The sequence below is a fragment of the Somniosus microcephalus genome, chromosome 11, assembly GCF_052327205.1.
Source record: "Somniosus microcephalus isolate GS21.2 chromosome 11, FLI_Smic_1.0, whole genome shotgun sequence".
In the NCBI taxonomy this organism is placed as follows: domain Eukaryota; kingdom Metazoa; phylum Chordata; class Chondrichthyes; order Squaliformes; family Somniosidae; genus Somniosus; species Somniosus microcephalus.
Genome location: NC_140997.1, coordinates 21,534,835 through 21,553,687, shown reverse-complemented (window position 1 = coordinate 21,553,687; position 18,853 = coordinate 21,534,835). Strand labels below are relative to the sequence as shown.

The 18,853-nt window shown below is 41.0% G+C and overlaps 1 protein-coding gene across 2 annotated transcripts in view; it reads left to right on the top strand.

Annotated features, from left to right (window-relative positions):
* LOC147110367 (actin-related protein 2/3 complex subunit 1A-B) overlaps window positions 1-18,853 on the top strand; it is a 36,830-nt gene that overhangs the window by 4,343 nt on the left and 13,634 nt on the right. The window contains exons 2-5 of one of the 2 annotated variants that reach the window (XM_086000311.1): window positions 2,930-3,031; window positions 12,941-13,045; window positions 14,383-14,605; window positions 17,028-17,135. In XM_086000311.1, coding sequence (XP_085856437.1) covers window positions 2,968-3,031; window positions 12,941-13,045; window positions 14,383-14,605; window positions 17,028-17,135 — 500 coding nt within the window. In that variant the 5' untranslated portion in view covers window positions 2,930-2,967. The remainder of the gene's footprint in view (window positions 1-2,929; window positions 3,032-12,940; window positions 13,046-14,382; window positions 14,606-17,027; window positions 17,136-18,853) is intronic. The other variant, XM_086000310.1, reaches the window with a different exon arrangement.

Genomic DNA, 18,853 nt, shown 5'->3' with positions numbered 1-18,853 from the left:
CAGTTTATTTCAGTTCAAAAAATGTTTTGTGCAAAGAACAACTGAATTGTCAGTAGACTATATGTAAAAGCATTTCATGTGAAACTTAGTGATTTCACAGGCCTTTTATCAAGAACACAAACTGCACACACAAATATCGACTGCACTAAATGATTACACCAGTGACAACGCTGAAGGTTTTTATTCATCTGTTACTGATGTGTTATTGTGGCTCATTAACTGGAGTAGGAAGAAGGAATTGAGTGGGTTTTATTTGTGATGTAGTGTTGTCAGTCCTGTGGCTTTAAAATCTGGAAATGTCATTTTTAAAGTTGTTTCTGCATGAATGTATTATGAGTGCTTCAATTAATCGTTTCTCTATAGGCACAAAATGGTAATCCAGCTTCAGTTGTCTATAAGTAAATTCTTGAAATTCCTGTGAGTAAAAGTGTTAATCCTAGCTAGCTGGCAGAATGTGGGATTTTTTTTGTTTTTGTTTGGTAATCAGCATTTCAGTCACCTTTTTTTTAAATGAGGTTCACTGCCAAATGTGTGTCTATCCTAGTGCCGAGATTCGATTTGTCGTCAACAATCCTAACCTGTTCTGATGCTGTAGGTGAGAATTAACTTTGGTGACTGTTGTGCAGGCTGTTCTACAGCGAAGAATGCCCATTGTTCCTCATTCTTGAATGTGCTGTAATGATTGGTTACGAAAGACCTAGTCATGGTTTATAACAATTGGCAGTAACATTTATGAGAGTCAGAGTGCACTTGCATCACCAAAGCAGTTGCTTGAATTTGGCATTCTCAAATGGAAGATGCTGTGTTACCCAGGCAACCTTAAATCTTCTGCACAGTCTGTCATTATTAATAATATGGGATAAAAAGTCTATTTCTCTGATTTTGAAAGTGTTTTCTATGAGCTTAGTGCTTGGGTGGAATTTCACAAAATCAGCCTTAATGCCAAGTACCTCATGCAAATTTATTTTACTTTGAAAATTTTGAAAGGTGACTTAATTGAGGAATTAGGCACCGGATTTATGTGCTACAGGAAACCTGCTGCACATTCTGTTGTAATTAACATTGCTAAGACACTGTTTTTACAAATATTTGGCTGAATCGTGTCCTTTATAGCTATTAATAATGTGTTGCTTCTGTAAATAAATCCTTAACCTTGCTGCCACAGTTTTCACTTGGCAAGAAGTTTAATTCTTAAATTTTACTTCTGACAATTCTGCTGCACTCTGGTTGTTACTGCTGTGATAGTTTGTTCTCCACTGTGCAGACTTCCTCTGTATTAGACCTTTTCTGACAAATACAGGAAAAATCAGTACCAATATTTGCTTAAAAGTGGAACAATCAGTCTCTCGCTGCTTTGGATTAAAATATTTTCCAGTTACAACTAAGCAGTACAAGTAGAATAGAAATTCTTGATGATCAAAATTGAGGACAAAACATGAGCTCTGATTTGGAGAGCAAAATGTTGCTAAATACAGCTGCCTAACTATATTTAATATTGAGCACGTGCACTGTCTAGGCAAGTTGTGCATAGGTTTAATGATTGAGGTCATCATCCTCGCTTTTGCAGGAGATTGTTTGTTTAGGAAGGAAATTATTAAAGAAATTAAATTTGTCATGTAAGGTTTCATTTCAGTTACAAATGTATATTTTGCTTTTGTAAGCCAAGTGATGCACTGTAGTTATTATTCTGCCCCCATGGTGACTGGAAGAATGTAGTGTTTCCTCTCCGTTCCATTATAATGGTGTTCAATGACCTTCATTAAACTCTGCTTGTCCCTCAGTCAGCCGTACAGGAGATTGGTCCACAAGGTCGGAAGGCACAGAATAGGGACAGTTTCTGATGCTGATTTCTTGTTCCACACACTGGTTCATAATGTGTGGAACAGACTACCTGCAGAGACAGTGGCGACACATAGTGTTGGTCAGTTTGAGAGGGAGCTGGATTATGTTTTTGGTGAAAGAGGTAGTTGAGGAATATAAGTAGAGCTATTTTTTTGAACTTTGGGACCATCCAGATGGATTACAAAGGTCTTTTCCAGCCTCCTACATTCCTATTCTGTGTAACTGTTGGCACCCAGTGATCAAAGACATTTTAGTGTTTTAAAAAAAAAACTGATTCAATTCTTTGTGATTCATTGGTATCTTCAGGTTGTAAAGGTGTTTGTGGATGGCTGCTCTGGGACAAGTAAAGTACAGATTCTAACCATTCCAGAGCACTCACCCTTTGAACACAATGATTAGAGCACAGGTTCGTGCCTGCACTTTCCTCAGTGATGTGATCCCAAACTTGCTTTTGGCATCTTGGTAAGATGCAGTGTATAGGCTAGGTGCGCCTCTCTAAAGAATATCTCTTGCTCGCCTTTGGCTATTTAGAGACATTAGAGCAGATCAGTTCCCTGCTATTTCAGCTGGAGCATAGAAAGAAAGACTTGCATTTATATAGCACCGTTCACAACCTCGGGACACCCCAAAGCACTTTACAGCTAATGAAGTACTTTTGAAGTGTAGCCACTGTTGTAATGTAGGAATAATGTATTTCATGAGAAAATCTTAAAGGTCAAAGATTGCCTCCACCAAAAAAACCACAACTAGTGCCTTATGTATTCAGACAAAAGGGTAAAACTAGGGTAATCATGTATTGTGAAGTACTGTGATAACAGTTGTCCATTTAATTTATTTTTTAAAAGCCTGTCCTTTGAGTCAATACTGTTTAGGTGCTGTTGCTGTGTTGAACCTAGGTCGCATCTTGTACAGAAAATGTGGCCGCCCTCTTCCTTTCAGTAATTTTGAATAAATTACTGAAGATAATACTAGTCAGTGGTGTTTTAATAAGATTTTTAACATGGGAAGCATTAGTATATTTGAATAGATATGTGTTGAAAACACTGATTTGATTTGAAATGCTATTTCACCCTTTATAAAATCCTACAGGTTCAGTGCCGGTCATAAAGAAGCCTTGACACTAGAATGTCTCGCCATCAATTCTTCTTTGAGCCAATCACATGCCATGCCTGGAATCAAGATCGGACACGTAAGTTATATTTTCAGATATTCCTCTAAACGGGCATGAATAATCAGTCCTTTGGGGAAAACTGGAAGTATTGTTGATTATGCTAATAGTTCTGTGTTTTTACATTGAAGGCAATTTTACACTGACTCTTGTTCACAGGAGGCTGGTGTCTTTGTGCTGACTCCTCGTGTTTACACTGCTAAATCTCAGATCCCAGTGGTAGAATAGTAGACCCACCAAATTTACTGTTGAGATAGAAGATAATTTAGCCATGTAAATACACAGCCAGTGCATGAATCTCCCATGTTCCATACTGTAAAAATGCCAGTTCATACCCTGAAGTGTGGAAATTCCACTCAAATAACCGCATTCAAAAAAACTTGCACAATTGACAACTTAATTGAACCTGTGTAAAAGACCCGCTGGGAATTTTAAAAGGCTCTACTTAATGAGAAGTTCTTCACACTAACCTTTAATTTGTTTAGGGTGCGGCTAGTGACTGGTTGGCTAATCGCATGTTAGGGATATCTTCACTGCCCAGGAATGTGATCAATTACCCTTGAGAAAACTCTGTAGTTACATTTGCATGAGATGGCACATTTCAAAGTAAAACCTTATTATTAATGTGGTCCAACGAGCATAGCCTTTAAATTATGAGAGAAACTGTCAGTCACTCCTGTCATATACCATTGCTGGCACAATATCTTCTCTGTATATAGTTTCTGTTGCCCCTGGGTTCAGCAGTTCACTAAACTACTGGTAGTTTTAGGACACCATGGATAAAGAGGTTAGAAACCAATTAAAATTGAGGAAGAAGGACTATAAGAATTTTTTAAAAAACAAGAGAATATGAAAAAATAAGTGATGGAGGAGCCTCAGCCCTTGGCCTTGTCCAACAGGTATGAGATTCTTGCTCCCTGTGTGGACGAGGGTAGGGACTGCAGGGAGGATGAGCAATCTGACCACAGCACCGTGGTACAGGGAGCCATTCAAGTGGGGGGAGTAAAAAGAAATGGTGTAGTGATGGGGGACAGTATAGTTAGGGGGATAGATACTGTTCTCTACAGCCGAGAGCGTGAGTCCCGAAGGCTGTGTTGCCTGTCCGGTGCCAGGGTTAAGGACATCTCCTCTGGGCTGGAGAGGAACTTGGAGTGGGAGGGGGAAGGTCTAGTTGTCATTGTCCACGTAGGTACCAATGACATAGGTAGGACAAAGAAAGAGGTTCTGCTGAGAGAGTGAGCAGCTAGGGGCTAAATTAAAAAGCAGAACCACAAAGGTAATAACCTCTTGATTACTACCTGAGCCACGAGTGAATTTGCATAGGGTAAATCAGATCAGAGAAATGAGCGAGTGGCTCAAAGATTGGTGTGGGAGAAATGGGTTTCGATTTGTGGGCACTGACACCAGTACTGGGATAAGAGGGAGCTGTTCCGTTTGGACGGGCTTCACATGAGCCATGCTGGGACCAGTGTCCTGGCGAATCGAATAACTAGGGCTGTAGAGAGAGGGGGGGTGGTCCAGGTTAGTGGGAATTAAAAAAGTCAATGGGAAATGAGAAACCATAGAGCAGGATAGAGATGGGGGAACTAATAACCAGAGTGTGACGGGAAGGGACAGAATGTTTAAAAATAAGACTGCAACAGAAAATGGGGCCAAAACCAGGAGAAATATAAAGACAAAGTTAAAAGCTCTATATCTGAATGCACACAGCATTCGTAACAAGATAGATGAGTTGACGGCACAAATAGATACAAATGGGTATGATCTGATCGCCGCCATTACAGAGACGTGGTTGCAAGGTGACCAGGGCTGGGAACTGAATACTCCAGGGTATTTGACAATTCGGAAGGATAGACAGAAAGGAAAGGGAGGTGGGATAGCTTTGTTGGTAAAGGATTGGATCAGTGCAGTGGTGAGAAGTGATATTGGCTCAGAAGATCAAGATATAGAATTGGTTTGCGTGGAAATAAAAAATAATAGGGGGAAAAAGTCTCTGGTGGGCGTAGTCTACAGGCTCCCGAACAGTAGCAATACTGTTGGACAGAGTATAAATCAACAAATAATGGAGGCCTGTAAAAAAGGTACGGTAATAATCATGGGTGATTTTAATCTCCATATTGATTGGACAAATCAAATTGACCATGGTAGCCTTGAGTTCGTAGAGTGTATCCGGGATGGTTTCCTAGAACAGTATGTAATGGAACCAACCAGGGAGCAGGCTATCTTGGATCTGGTACTGTGTAATGAGACAGAATTAATAAATTATCTCCTAGTAAAGAATCCTCTAGGAAAGAGTGATCATAGCATGGTTGAATTTCAAATTCAGTTGGAGGGTGAGAAAGTTGTATCTCAAACCAGTGTCCTGATCTTAAACAAAGGCAATTACAGTGGCATGAGGGCAGAACTGGCTAAAGTGGACTGGAAAAATAAATTAAAGGGCAAGACAGTTGAAATGCAGTGGCGGACATTTAAGGAGATATTTCATATCTCTCAACAAAAATATATTCCAGTGAGAAAGAAAACTTTAAGAGAAGGGAGCACCATCCGTGGCGAACTAAGGAAGTAAAAGATGGTATCAAATTGAAAACGAAGGCATACAATGTTGCCAAGATTGGTGGGAGACCAGAGGATTGGGAAATTTTTAAAAACCAGCAGAGGATGACTAAAATAATAAGCGAGATGAATTATGAGAGTAAACTGGCAAGAAATATTAAAACAGATAGTAAGAGCTTCTACAAGTATATAAAAAGGAAGAGAGTAGCTAAAGTAAACGTTGGTCCCTTAGAGGATGAGACTGGGGAATTAATAATGGGGAACAGGAAAATGGCAGAGACTCTGAACAAATATTTTGTATCTGTCTTCACGGTGGAAGACACTAACAACATCCCAATAATGGACAATCAAGGGGCCATAGGAGGGGGAACTAAAGACTATCACTAAGGAAAAAGTACTTGGTAAAATAATGGGACGAAAAGACGACAAGTCCCCTGGGCCAGATGACCTGCATCCCAGGGTCTTAAAAGAAATGGCTGCAGAGATAGTGGATGCATTGGTTGTAATATACCAAAATTCCCTGGACTTTGGTGAGGTCCCAGCGGATTGGAAAACCGCAAATGTAACACCCCTATTTAAGAAAAGGAGACAGAAAGCAGTTAGCCTAACATCTGTCGTTGGGAAAATGCTGGAGTCCTTCATTAAGGAAGCCATAGCAGGGCATTTGGAAAATCATAATCCAGTCAAGCAGAGTCAGCATGGTTTTATGAAAGGGAAATCATTTTTAACATTTGCTGGAGTTCTTTGAGGATGTAACGAGCTGGTTGGACAAAGGTGAGCCAGTGAATGTGGTGTATTTGGATTTCCACAAGGCATTCGATAAGGCGCCACATAAAAGGTTACTGCATATGATAAGAGCTCACGGAGTTGGGGATAATATATTAGCATGGATAGAGAATTGGCTAACTAACAGAAAGCAGAGAGTCGGGATAAATGGGTCATTTTCCAGTTGGCAAACGGTAACTAGTGGGGTGCCACAGGGATCGGTGCTGGGGCCTCAACTATTTACAATCTACATTAATGACTTGGATGAAGGGACCAAGTGTAATGTAGCCAAGTTTGCGGATGATACAAAGATGCAGCACGGTGGCATAGTGGTTAGCACTGTTGCCTCACAGCGCCAGGGACCCGGGTTCGAATCCAGCCTCGGGCGACTGTCTGTGTGGAGTTTGCACATTCTCCCCGTGTTTGCGTGGGTTTGCTCCGGTTTCCTCCCACAGTCCAAAGATGTGTGGGTTAGGTTGATTGGCTATGATAAATTGACCCTTAGTGTTAGGGGGATTAAATACGTGGGGTTACGGGGATAGGGTGGAATATGTGTTGGTGTAGGGGTTACGGGGATCGGGTGGGATATGTGTCGGTGCAGGCTCGATGGGCCGAAATGGCCTCTATCTGCACTGTGTGGTTTCTGTGTGGGTGGGAAAGCTAGTTGTGCAGAGGACTCAAAGAATCTGCAAAGGGATATAGACAGGCTAAGTGAGTGGGCAAACATTTGACAGATGGAGTATAATGTGGGAAAGTGCAAGGTTATCCACTTTGACAGGAAGAATAAAAAAGCAAATTATTATTTAAATGGAGAGAGATTACAAAATGCTACAGTTCAGAGGGACCTGGGGGTCCTTGTGCATGAAACACAAAAAGTTAACATACAGGTGCAGCAAGTAATCAAAACGGCAAATGGAATGTTGGCCTTTATTGCAAGGGGGTTGGAGTATAAAAGCAGGGAATCCTGCTACAACTGTACAAGGTATTGGTGAGACCACACCTTGAGTACTGCGTACAGTTTTGGTCTCCTTATTTAAGGAAGGATATACTTGCATTGGAGGCAGTTCAGAGACGATTCACATGGTTGATTCCTGAGATGAGGGGGTTGACTTATGAAGAAAAGTTGAGCAGGTTGGGCCTATACTCATTGGAATTTAGAAGAATGAGAGGTGATCTTATTGAAACATATAAGATACTGAGGGGGCTTGACAAGGTAGATGCAGAGAGGATGTTTACCCTTGTGGGGAAATCTAGAACGCGGGGGCACAGTTTTAAAATAAAGGGTCGCCCTTTTAGAACTGAGATGAGGAATTTCTTCTCTCAGAGGGTTGTAAATCTGTGGAATTCTCTGCCCCAGAGAGCCGTGGAGGCTGGGTCATTAAATACATTTAAGATGGAGATAAACAGATTTTTGCAAGATAAGGGAGTGAAGGGTTATGGGGAGCGGGCAGGGAAGTGGCTTTGAGCCCAAGATCAGCTATGATCTTATTGAATGACGGAGCGGGCTCAAGTGGCCTATTCCTGCTCCTATTTCTTATGTTATGTGAACAGCATAGACTAGTTGAGCTGAATGGCCTGTTTGTGTGTAACTTCTGTGTATTTCTACGTAAATATCTTCAGCGGTGGCGGTCGTCATTTTTTGGAAAGTACTCTTTGATTTGCAAGTGTTTATAATCAACTTGGTGCTTGGAGAATTTACAGCACAGAAACAGGCCATTCGGCCCAACGGGTCTATGCCGGTGTTTATGCTCCACACAAGCCTCCTCCAACCTTACTTCATCTCACCCTCACCCTATCTACATATCCTTCTATTACTTTCTCCCTCATGTACTTATCTAGCTTCTCCTTAAATGCATCTATGCTATTTACCTCAATCAATATTCTTAACTCTTGGGGAAGCAAATAAAAGAGACAGGAAAAAAAGCCTATGGCCAACTACAGAAATAACTCTGGAACATTCCTCCCAACTCGCTCAGGCAATTAGACCGCAGTTACCATGATGCACTTAACTAATGTGCCCCCTCCCTGAAATGTCTATAGGCACATTAGACGGAAAATACCATTTCTATCCATCAGGCCAGTCCCAAAACAACAACAACAACTTGTATTTATATAGCACCTTTTAATGTAGTAAAACGTCCCAAGGCGCTTCACAGGAATATTATAAGATAGAAAATTGACATCGAACCACGTAAGCGATTAGGGCAGATGACAAGTAGGTTTTAAGGAGTGTCTTAAAGGAGGAAAGCGAGGCAGAGAGATTTAGGGAGGGAGTTCCAGAGCTTAGGGCCTAGGCAGCTGAAGGCACGGCCACCGATGGTTGAGCGATTATAATCAGAGATGCTCAAGAGGGCAGAATTTGAGGAGCACCGATATGAGGTGGGGGGGGGTTGTGGGGCAGAAGGAGATTAGAGATGGGGAGGGGCGAGGCCATGGAGTAATTTGAAAACCAGGATGAGAATTTTGAAATTAAGGCGCTGTTTAACCGGGAGCCAATATAGGCCAGCGAGCGCAGGAGTGATGGGTAAACGGGACTTGGTGCGAGTTAGGACACGGGCAGCCGAGTTTTGGATGCCCTCAAGTTTACATAGGGTAGAATGTGGGAGGCCAGCCAGGAGTGCGTTGGAATAGTCAAGTCTAGAGGTAACAAAGGCATGGATGAGGGTTTCAGCAGTGGATGAGCTGAGGCAAGGGCAGAGACGGGTGATTTACGGAGGTGGAAATAGGCGGTCTTCGTTATGCCAGATATATGTGGTCGGAAGCTCATTACAGGGTCGAATATGACACCAAGGTTGCGAACAGTGTGGTTCAGCCTCAGACAGATGTTAGGGAGAGGGAGGGAGTCAGTAGTTAGGGAACGGAGTTTGTGGCGGGGCTCGAAGACGATGGCTTCGGTCTTCCTAATATTTAATTGGAGAAAATTTCTGCTCATCCAGTACGGGAGGTCGGACAAGCAGTGTGTCAATTTAGAGACCGTGGAGGGATCGAGAGAAGTGGTGGTGAGGTAGAGCTGGGTGTCGTCAGCGTACATGTGGAAACTGACGCTGTGATGATGTCGCCAAGGGGCAGCGTATAGATGAGAAATAAGTTGGGGGCCAAGGATAGATCCTCGGGGGACCCCAGAGGTAACGATGCCGGATTGGGAAGAGAAGCCGTTGCAGGTGATTTTTTCTGGCTACGATCAAATCACAAAAAAAAATCAAAGACTTCATACCTGTCAATAGCCCTGCCTTTGAAAATGTATCCATCACCCTCCTGAAATTTATCATGGCCTGCCCAGATGACTTGAGTCTGAACAGCAGCAACATAGGAGTTCAATCGGAGAGTAGTGTTAGATAGGATTTTAATGCAGGCACAGTATAGTGCATAGAAATTTGGGTGCAGAATGGTATCCAATACATGCATGCAAGTGAGCAAAGAACTACCAGCCGTTATATTAGCTGTTCATGTAGGTTGGGACAACATTGTCCATAAGTCAGCACTGATTTATGATGGTGGTTCAGTTCCTCAGCACTTCTCACATTGAAGAAAACAACATTTAAAGATGGTGCCAGTTTACAAATTGCGGCACCCCCTCCCACCACCCCCAAATGTTGAGCACATGTAACAGACTAAGGATCGGGTGCCCAAGAGTTTGAGCTACAAATCTTAACATGGATTAGGACTTGCTACTTGAGGATTTTTAAGTGTCTACTTCAGGATGAAGACTCCATTTAACTTGCATGCATGACAGGTAAAACCCCATTTAGAACATTATGATGCCGTTTTAAACAAGTGTATGGCTTGTTTCTAATTTTTATGTACTTTCATTATTTATGTATTGCATACTGCAGTTAGAAAATAGATCCAGTAATCCAGCCAGTCATTCATCCCCTACCCTGGGTCTGCATCAATTGAAGTAACCAACACTAGTTTTCCACAAGCTGCTTTGGATACAAGATCAACAACAACAAACTTGCATTTATATAGTGCCTTTAACGTAGTAAATCGTCCCAAGGCGTTTCACAGCGTTATCAAACAAAATTTGACACCGAGCCACATAAGGAAATATTAGGGCAGGTAACCAAAAGCTTGGTCAAAGAGGTAGGTTTTAAGGAGCATCCTAAAAGGAGGAAAGAGAGCTAGAGAGACGGAGAGGTTTAGGGAGGGAATTCCAAAGATTAGGGCCTTGGCAGCTGAAGGCATGGCCGCCAATGGTGGAGCGATTTAAAGTTGGGGATGCTCAAGACACCAGAGTTAGAGGAGTGCAGATATCTCGGAGGGTTGTTGGGCTGGAGGAGATTACAGATGGGGAGGGGCGAGGTCAAGGAGGGATTTGAAAACGAGCATAAGAATTTTAAAATCGAGGCGTTGCTTACCCGGGAGGCTTTGGGTGTGTCGGAATGTGCAGGTACAGGAAACTTTGCTATCCGGCACCGACGGGACCGAGCTGTTGCCGTCCCATCAAAACTGCCAGACAAACCAGCGCTAATGTTGAAACATACGGAGATTTTGAGCTTCGTATCTGGCAACAAACCCTGTTGCTTAGCAACAGCTTCTAAACAGTCGGCCGTACCTTGCAAGCGTCTCTAGCTTAGCAACAGCTTCAGCGAGACCTTGCAGAGCCTGACTGGTGGGAAAATAAGCAACGAAAAGAAAAAAAAACCTAACAAAACGACTCCTGATTTTTGCTGGTGGCTCGAGCATTCCGGACAGTTAACCTCCGGATAAACCAAAGTTTCCTGTACATTTTGTTCAGCCTGCCTGTGTGCAAAATGGCACCTGTAAGAGAGTACCAGAAACGCAATTCCAGTTGGTTTTTTTTTTAAATTACCGTAGTGCTTTATTTGGAGGTGGTCAGTGGTAGAATTGAAATAGTCCTGATTGTATCACACCCAGTGAAAAAGTAAGGAATACAGCTTCATTTGGCAAGCTTCAATTCAGTATTGTGTGTTTTCAAATTATTTTATTATAATTAATGGATTCCCTCAGTGAAGAGCAGAGATTTCTCCTGATGTCCTTGCCAACATTCCTTTCAATCAATGGCACCAAAAGCAGATTATCTGGTCATTCATTTAATTTTCTGTTTGTCAAACTTTTCAGTGTGGAAATTGGCTGCCACATTTGCTTACCTAACAACAGTAACTGCAGTTCAACATAATTCATTGGCTGAGGAGTGCTTTTGAATGCCTCGAAAGGCTTTGTATAAATGCAAGTTTCTTCCGTCCGTTCGTTCGTTCTTTCTCTCCGACAGCTAGATCCCGTACAGAAATTATGTTTCAAGTCCTGGCTATTCACCTTTCATTTTATGTCAACTTAAGTTACTTCCCTTTGTGTCCTTAAATTTTATTGGTAAATTATACAACTTTCCCCATTCTGGTACAAACTATTCTGTAAATTGAGCATCTGCATTGCTCTTTTACATTATATGTTCAATGCGAGACATCCAGTGAAACATTTCATATAAAAATAGAGGTGCAGAATAATGTTTGTTAATAAAACGTAAGATGCAGATTTAAGATTTATAACTTGTAGCTAACAGAAATATTTTTGAATTATTTCATTAGGTCACAGATTTACTTTAAGAATCTAGTATAAAGGCTCTAGATTTTACGAGAAAATTTGATTTCTTTCCTGAATCAAACTAGAGGTTTTGATAGAGTAGATGGAGAAAACTTATTCCCTCTGGCGAATGGGTTATTAACTAGAGGTCATACATTCAAAATCATTGGCAAACGATCTAGAGGGGAGATGAGGAGAAATGTTTTCACTCCAAGTTGTCGGGATGTGGAACGCTCTACCTGAAAAGAGGGTGGAAGCTGATCCCATAAATAATTTTAAAAGGGAGTAGGACAGGGACTTGAGGATAAGAAACTTGCATGATTACGGACGAAAAGCAGGGATGTGAGACTAAACACGACTGCTCTTTCAAAGAGCCAGCATAAGCAGGACAGGCCGAATGGCCGCCTTCTGTGCTGTACGTTTCTATGATTCTATGAAACTAAAGCACTAAAAGAGATCAAATGGGAGAGGAGTTGAAAGTAGTATAATCCACTCTTAACTATGTGAAATACCGGTTTAGAGCATTCAAGGGTGTAAGTAAAAGCAGGGATGGTGGCCTTAGATCCGTCTACCTTGAAGCACAGAATTTATTCTACAAACCTGATATCCTACCACATAAAGAAGGCATAGAGTAGGTTATGAATTGTTAAGCATTTCACGGTACTACTCCAATAGGAATAATGCCAGTACGGTCCCAGATGAACCATCATGGGTCTGTAGAACTAAAGTTTGGCATATTAAGCTTGTGATTATCTAGACTGCTCGTAAGGAAAGCAAAGTGTTTAGAGTTCAGATACTGGTTGACATTATTGGAAAGTCACCAGATGCTTATAACTGTATCATCATCTCTTAGGATAAACCTGCCACTGACCAGGAAACTTGTGTAGTGAATCAAACAGTTCTTTGAAATACAAGGATCTGTTTGGCCTGACTGTATACCAGTCTAGTAAAATTATCTTTAGAAACCTTGAATTTAAAGTTCAGTGACCCTTATTAATATCTGACACTTAATATTTAATTGGTGATTTCTAATCTGTGAATTTTTACTAGTTGTTTTTCTGGTTTCTACAGAGATAGCACTTAGCCCCAATAACCATGAGGTTCATATTTATAAGAAAAGTGGAAACCAGTGGATCAAGAATCACGAATTGAAGGAGCATAATGGTCGAATAACAGGTACAAAAACAGCTCGAGTACTTCTGGATCCAGATATTAATACTTAAATTCATCTGCAGAATTGGGATTGCCATCTAATGTAGTGAAGCTGTTGCTCATTTTTGATATTCCAGGTCAAAATACATCAGCTTCTTAAGCCTAATAGTGTCTTCATTCAAAGGTGCTACTAAATATCAGTCCTAATAAAGGCAGATGACCATGTAATGTTTTTCTTGCCATATGATATTAAGGAAGAATCATTTAGCCTAAAAATCGAGCAGATTTTCAAACCATTTCTATTTTGTTTTAATTGTAACGAATGCTGCAACAGGAGAGTGGCAGAAAGCCAAGTTTATGCCTATGATATCACCAAATGAGCCCACAACCTGAGTATTTCCTCAAAGTAAAATGGTATGGCACTTTCCTGTATTACAGAAATTGAAGCTGTGCAGTAAATGGAAGGCACAGAGTGACCAGAGGTGCAAAGTTCTATGCGTGAAACAAAAGGCAGAAAAACATTGGCTCTGTGCACTTCCCTCATCTGTCTTGTCCATATTCCAAGTGGTGTTGATATGATTTACTCCTGACATTGAAAAGATAAAGTTAAAATGAGGATGCTCCTGTTTGCAACTACGAATAAATTCTTAAATTACTGAAGCACCTTGTCTTAATGAATATATACAAATTAAAGAACCGTTGTTGCTTTTTTTGGGGGACTTTTTAGACCGGCTGTTTTCCTGGAACAGCTTGCCTGACAATTCCATTTTGGAGCTGCCATGTGAAGCCCAGCAGAGGTAATACTACAGCAGAGGCAGTGTCTCCTCCAGAGCAAACTTTTGCAATAAGGTTTCTGTGGGCATGTCCGCTTTTATCTTTTTTTTTAATGGACGTTATGACTGAAAGACCTTCATATTGCATGAATAAGACAAGTGTAAATGTTCACCAAATATCTTTTAGTGGCAGCACATCCCATTAGTTCTGCTCTTTTGGACTTGTTAACTATCTAATTTACCTAATGCAATTAGCAGTCACCATTTACATAAAATCATTCAATTGGACAAACCAAATCTGTTTTCTTAAGTGCTGAAGTTGGGCGTTTCTCTTTTTTAAAGTGTATCCAGGTCTCAATTACAAACCATATTTGGAGGTACATCAACTTTGGACTACCTTTGAGGCGTTGTTCTGTTTTCTCTTTTAGCTATTTTCTTCAACTCGTGTGTGACATTTTTGGAATGCAGATTTAAATTGAACACTCACGCACTCTCTGAGATTTACCTTCCCTGTGCTGCTGTGACAAGTTCTGGTTGTTGGGTTCCTAAATAATTTACACTTAATCGGTTGCTATATTTTCTGTACAGGCATTGACTGGGCTCCCCAGAGTGATCGCATTGTAACCTGTGGCGCTGACCGTAATGCTTACGTGTGGAGTCAGAAAGACGGTGTGTGGAAGCCAACGTTGGTCATTCTAAGAATTAACCGCGCTGCGACGTTTGTGAAGTGGTCTCCTCAGGAAAATAAGTTTGCTGTCGGTAGTGGTGCTCGGCTGATCTCAGTGTGCTACTTTGAAGGAGAAAATGATTGGTGAGTGAGTACGTGGTAAAATCAAGAGTGCCTCCAGTGTTGTGTGCCTTCTAAGGAATTGGGTTTTTCAGCCACTGGCACGGTTTTGTTACTGGTCTGGTATGCCAGCAATTTTGTCAGTTATTTATATCTTTTTCCTGTAGTCAGGTACGTAATAGCCATAGGAACATTCCTTTGAATGTGAAATTAGATGGGATTGTTGTTTAATGAGATGTGTCGACATAAATAAACCCTTGAGAAGCATTAAAGTTTTGAAAACATGGTTTGAGACTCTGCCCGTAAATCCGACTTATGTTCATTTAGACTGAATCCGTGTCGCATTTTTACTAATTCATAGTATTAGAATATACTGACACTTTATTTTCAAACCTTGCTCTGCATTCCTCAGAGGGACTGCTAAATATATTAATAGATGGGAGAAAATTGGATCACAGTCTTTTTTTCTTTGTGCTAGCAATTATGGGCAGGCTTACAGTGTGCACATTTAACGCACTTATTCAGATCATGTTCTGCAGAAGATGGGTGACATTGTTTCAGTGACAAATGTATTTTTAGCTGTGAAGTTATATTATTCGTTTTTTGATTTGTGCAGGTTGGTTTTAACCTCCGGCTAATTAGAACAATGACATTTTAAACTGTTTAAACAGTATGTTTCCTTAGTTTTTAAAATTTATAGAATCGAAAGATCTTTCTAAATACAGCAGCAGTCTTGACATTTTGTTAATATGCTTTATTTTGGTTTTCTTTTCCAATCATTGTTCTGACCTCCCCATCTCATCTCATCTGAAAGTGTTGACTCCTTGCTTGGCTAGTTTTGTAGGTATTAGGTGCCCTCCATTACTCCATTCTTCTTGTATAACCTTGAATAGTGACTGTCTGTCTGCTGATTATTCTACCACTGGGTGCATCACAGCTGAGCCTCCTCTTCATTCACATGCATGCACTTTGCAGCAGGAGCTGATGGATTGTCACCCAGTACAAGAACCCTGGCCAACTTTTGCCCCTCTCCTTGCCAAAGGCATGGGCACTATGGACAATTATCGCACTCCTAGCAGCCTTCTGCTAACTCAACAAAGACTGCGGATCAAATCTGGGACCTTTCTGGTCTATGCAGCTCAGCTGCTCACGGCCTTAACCAGCTGTGCCATCTAAAGAAGTGTTGATCAACATTTACCTAATGCTTAATTTAATTTTTATAGGAACCATGGGGAAGTACAGGAATGGAAAAGATGCTGCAGTCCATCTGGCTGATCTCTAAAGTGAATACTTTTCAATCGTCCATTCCTTTTAAATATCTAATTCCCCCTTGAATGTTTCCACATTATCTTCCTCCCTGGACAGTCCATGTTCCCTCGTTTAAGCTTAAGCCTATGTGCCACAAACTCCAGAATCAGGGAATCTCGAGCATATTATCAGGGTTTGACTTCTCTATTGCCTTAAGAATGTTGAATACTTGAATAATACCTCCATGGAGACTTTCCTTCTGCATAGTATCCCAAGCTCTTCCATCTTTCCTCATGGCTCCAATGCAAGGTATCTGTTTGGTTACCCTTTACTGCGCTGCCTCCAAATCCGGGATATCCTTGCTGCAGTACAGCATCTGGAATTAGACCATTTTTCAGGTGTAACTACTGCAGTGCCTTGTACAGACTTGTTATTATCGCTTGGATTTTGCGCCAAGATTTGGTTAGCTTTCCTTATTGCTGCCGAGCACTGCACTGTTGATTTCAGTGAGCTGTCCATTAATGTTATATACTGTAGCTTGGAGGCATTTAGTTTCTATCTGCACCGTTTATTTCCCTTCTCTCATCTCATTACCTGACATTTGCCTGCATAATTGCCATTTGCCAGTCATCAGCCCATCTTCTCAATCTATACGGATCCCTTTGTTTGTTTTGCTTCTGTTGTTTGAACCCCCCCCCCTCCCCAAATTTGACATCATCTGCAAGCAGTTTCTCCTGCAGATTTTCCCATCAACCCTTCCTTTCAGTTAACTTGCAGCATGTAAAATGGCACTGCTGCACTGTATCATGCTGGGATGCAGGTTTATATCTGCAATTGTTCACACAGTTGAGTTTTTCTCGCCTAAGCCTTCAGAGGGAGATGCTGAGATGCTATCCTTTTTGAGACGGGCAAAGAAAATTAAGGTTAAATTGACCCGAGTGCTGTTTTATACCTAGTGTCCACCACTTGCGCAGCATTGGCTGGGAACTGGGCCCATCTGCCCTCTTGCTCATGAAATGATGTACTCCAAAACAGTGAAGGTAGGGGGTGCGGAACAGGGAGGGAGAGATCTTTGAACCAGGTGAATAGAAGTTTCAAGATCATAAATTCCATTTTAGTTGAAATTCATATTCTGCTTGTTTATGGAAGAGCGCATCTGTTGAGCTTTAACATAATTAGCTGTAGTTCTCTGTTCTAGGTGGGTGAGTAAACACATCAAGAAGCCAATTCGTTCTACTATCCTTAGCCTTGACTGGCATCCCAATAATGTCTTACTGGCAGCAGGCTCGTGTGACTTCAAATGCAGGTGAGGCACTGCAGCTTCTGTTAGCGGTTTTAAAATGACTTACGGGTGCTAGGATTTGGTCATGCATATAAAATACTACATCCAAATTAATTTCATACAACCTCCTCCCTATGTCCAAGAAAAATATATTTTCTTAGAAAAACTTTCAACGTGGATTAGGTAGCAATCCAATTTAAGGATTCAGATGATGTCCTAGATTCCCGGAGTGAAGCTCGGATAGATTATCGTAGTCATACAAATTTTGGTGTAGAAGAAAAGGATCATTCAGGTGCTGGAAACCTGGCCTGTTTTGCCCTCCCTAATCCATGGGGCTCAAAGGAGGATTGTAGTAATTCGAGCATCACTCTAACTGTTGCCTGTGCTGCAGGTAGCGCTCTCTACAGCTATTTACTGTAATCCCATTTCAATTCACTTTCCCTGTATGTTCCAAGTGTCTATCTACTTTCCTCTTAAATATCATTGACTGTTTCACTAGCCATTTTTAGTAAAGTATTTTTCACCCTTTGGACGAATAGTATCCTTTTGATCTCATTTGTTCCCATTTATACCCCCCTGGTACCAATTCATCGCAGTGGAAATAATCTTCCACTATTCACTCTCTCAAACCCCTTCATATTTTTAATACTTCTATTAGATCCCCTTCAGCTTTTCTTCTCCAGTGAATACAGCCGTAGTCGCCAAACTATATCATCTCATTCCTGTTGTAATCTTAGTGAATCTACATTACAACTTTTCTATGGCCCCGATATCCTTTCTCTAAAAGCGAGCCCAAAACTGTGGCATAACCAGCGTCTTCTACCAATTACTAACTTCCAGCTATTGTATTCAATGCTGCTGTATATAAAACCAAGAATCCCATTTGCTCTGTTTCTTTCCACCTGTGATCCTGTTTTCAAAAATATAATCCTGCATCCATAGATCTCTCGCTTCCTTCACTCCACTGAGAATCTTGCAGTTCCATTCTTTGATATTTTCCCAAAATGTACTTCACATTGTTCTACATTTAATTCAATTTTCCACATATCTGCCCACTGCCTATGGCTTCATATAATCTACATTATGCCTCAGAAGAAAAATATCTGAACTCTGAAGTTGAATTACTGATCTAAGCTCTTTGTTTTAATTGGTTTTCTTGCTATATTGTTTATTTGCGGTGGAAGGTTTCCAATGTTTGAAGATTAAATAAGTCACAAAGGACAGAGTGCTTTCAGTCTTATCACAGATCTAAAATGTAGTGCATCACTTGACAATCTCCTGGAATATTTGAAAAAATATTATATTTCACTGCCAAGTCAGCATTAGAATTTAATGAACTCAATATTGCGAATGAAAATGTCTGGTATAAAAGTTGTCTTGTGACCAATAATTGGAATGCGTTGATTTTATGATTTACATTATTCTATGTCACAGTGGCGGATATAAGGGGATTTTACATGCATTCATTCATAACTTAGTGATAGCTTTAGAGAGAGTGACTCCTTATAAATCGTCAGCAAAAATGAGCAGATCTCACGATTTAAAATGATGTAAACCACTTTAGATGCACTGATACTTCACCATTTCCAAACATTTGATGGCATGACTACATCATTTAGTGAAATCACAACAGAAAATGCTGGAAATACTCAGCAGGCCAGGCAGCATCCGTGGGGAGAGAAACAGAGTTAACGTTTCGGGTCTGGGACCCTTCATCAGAACTGGAAAAAGCTGGAGATGTA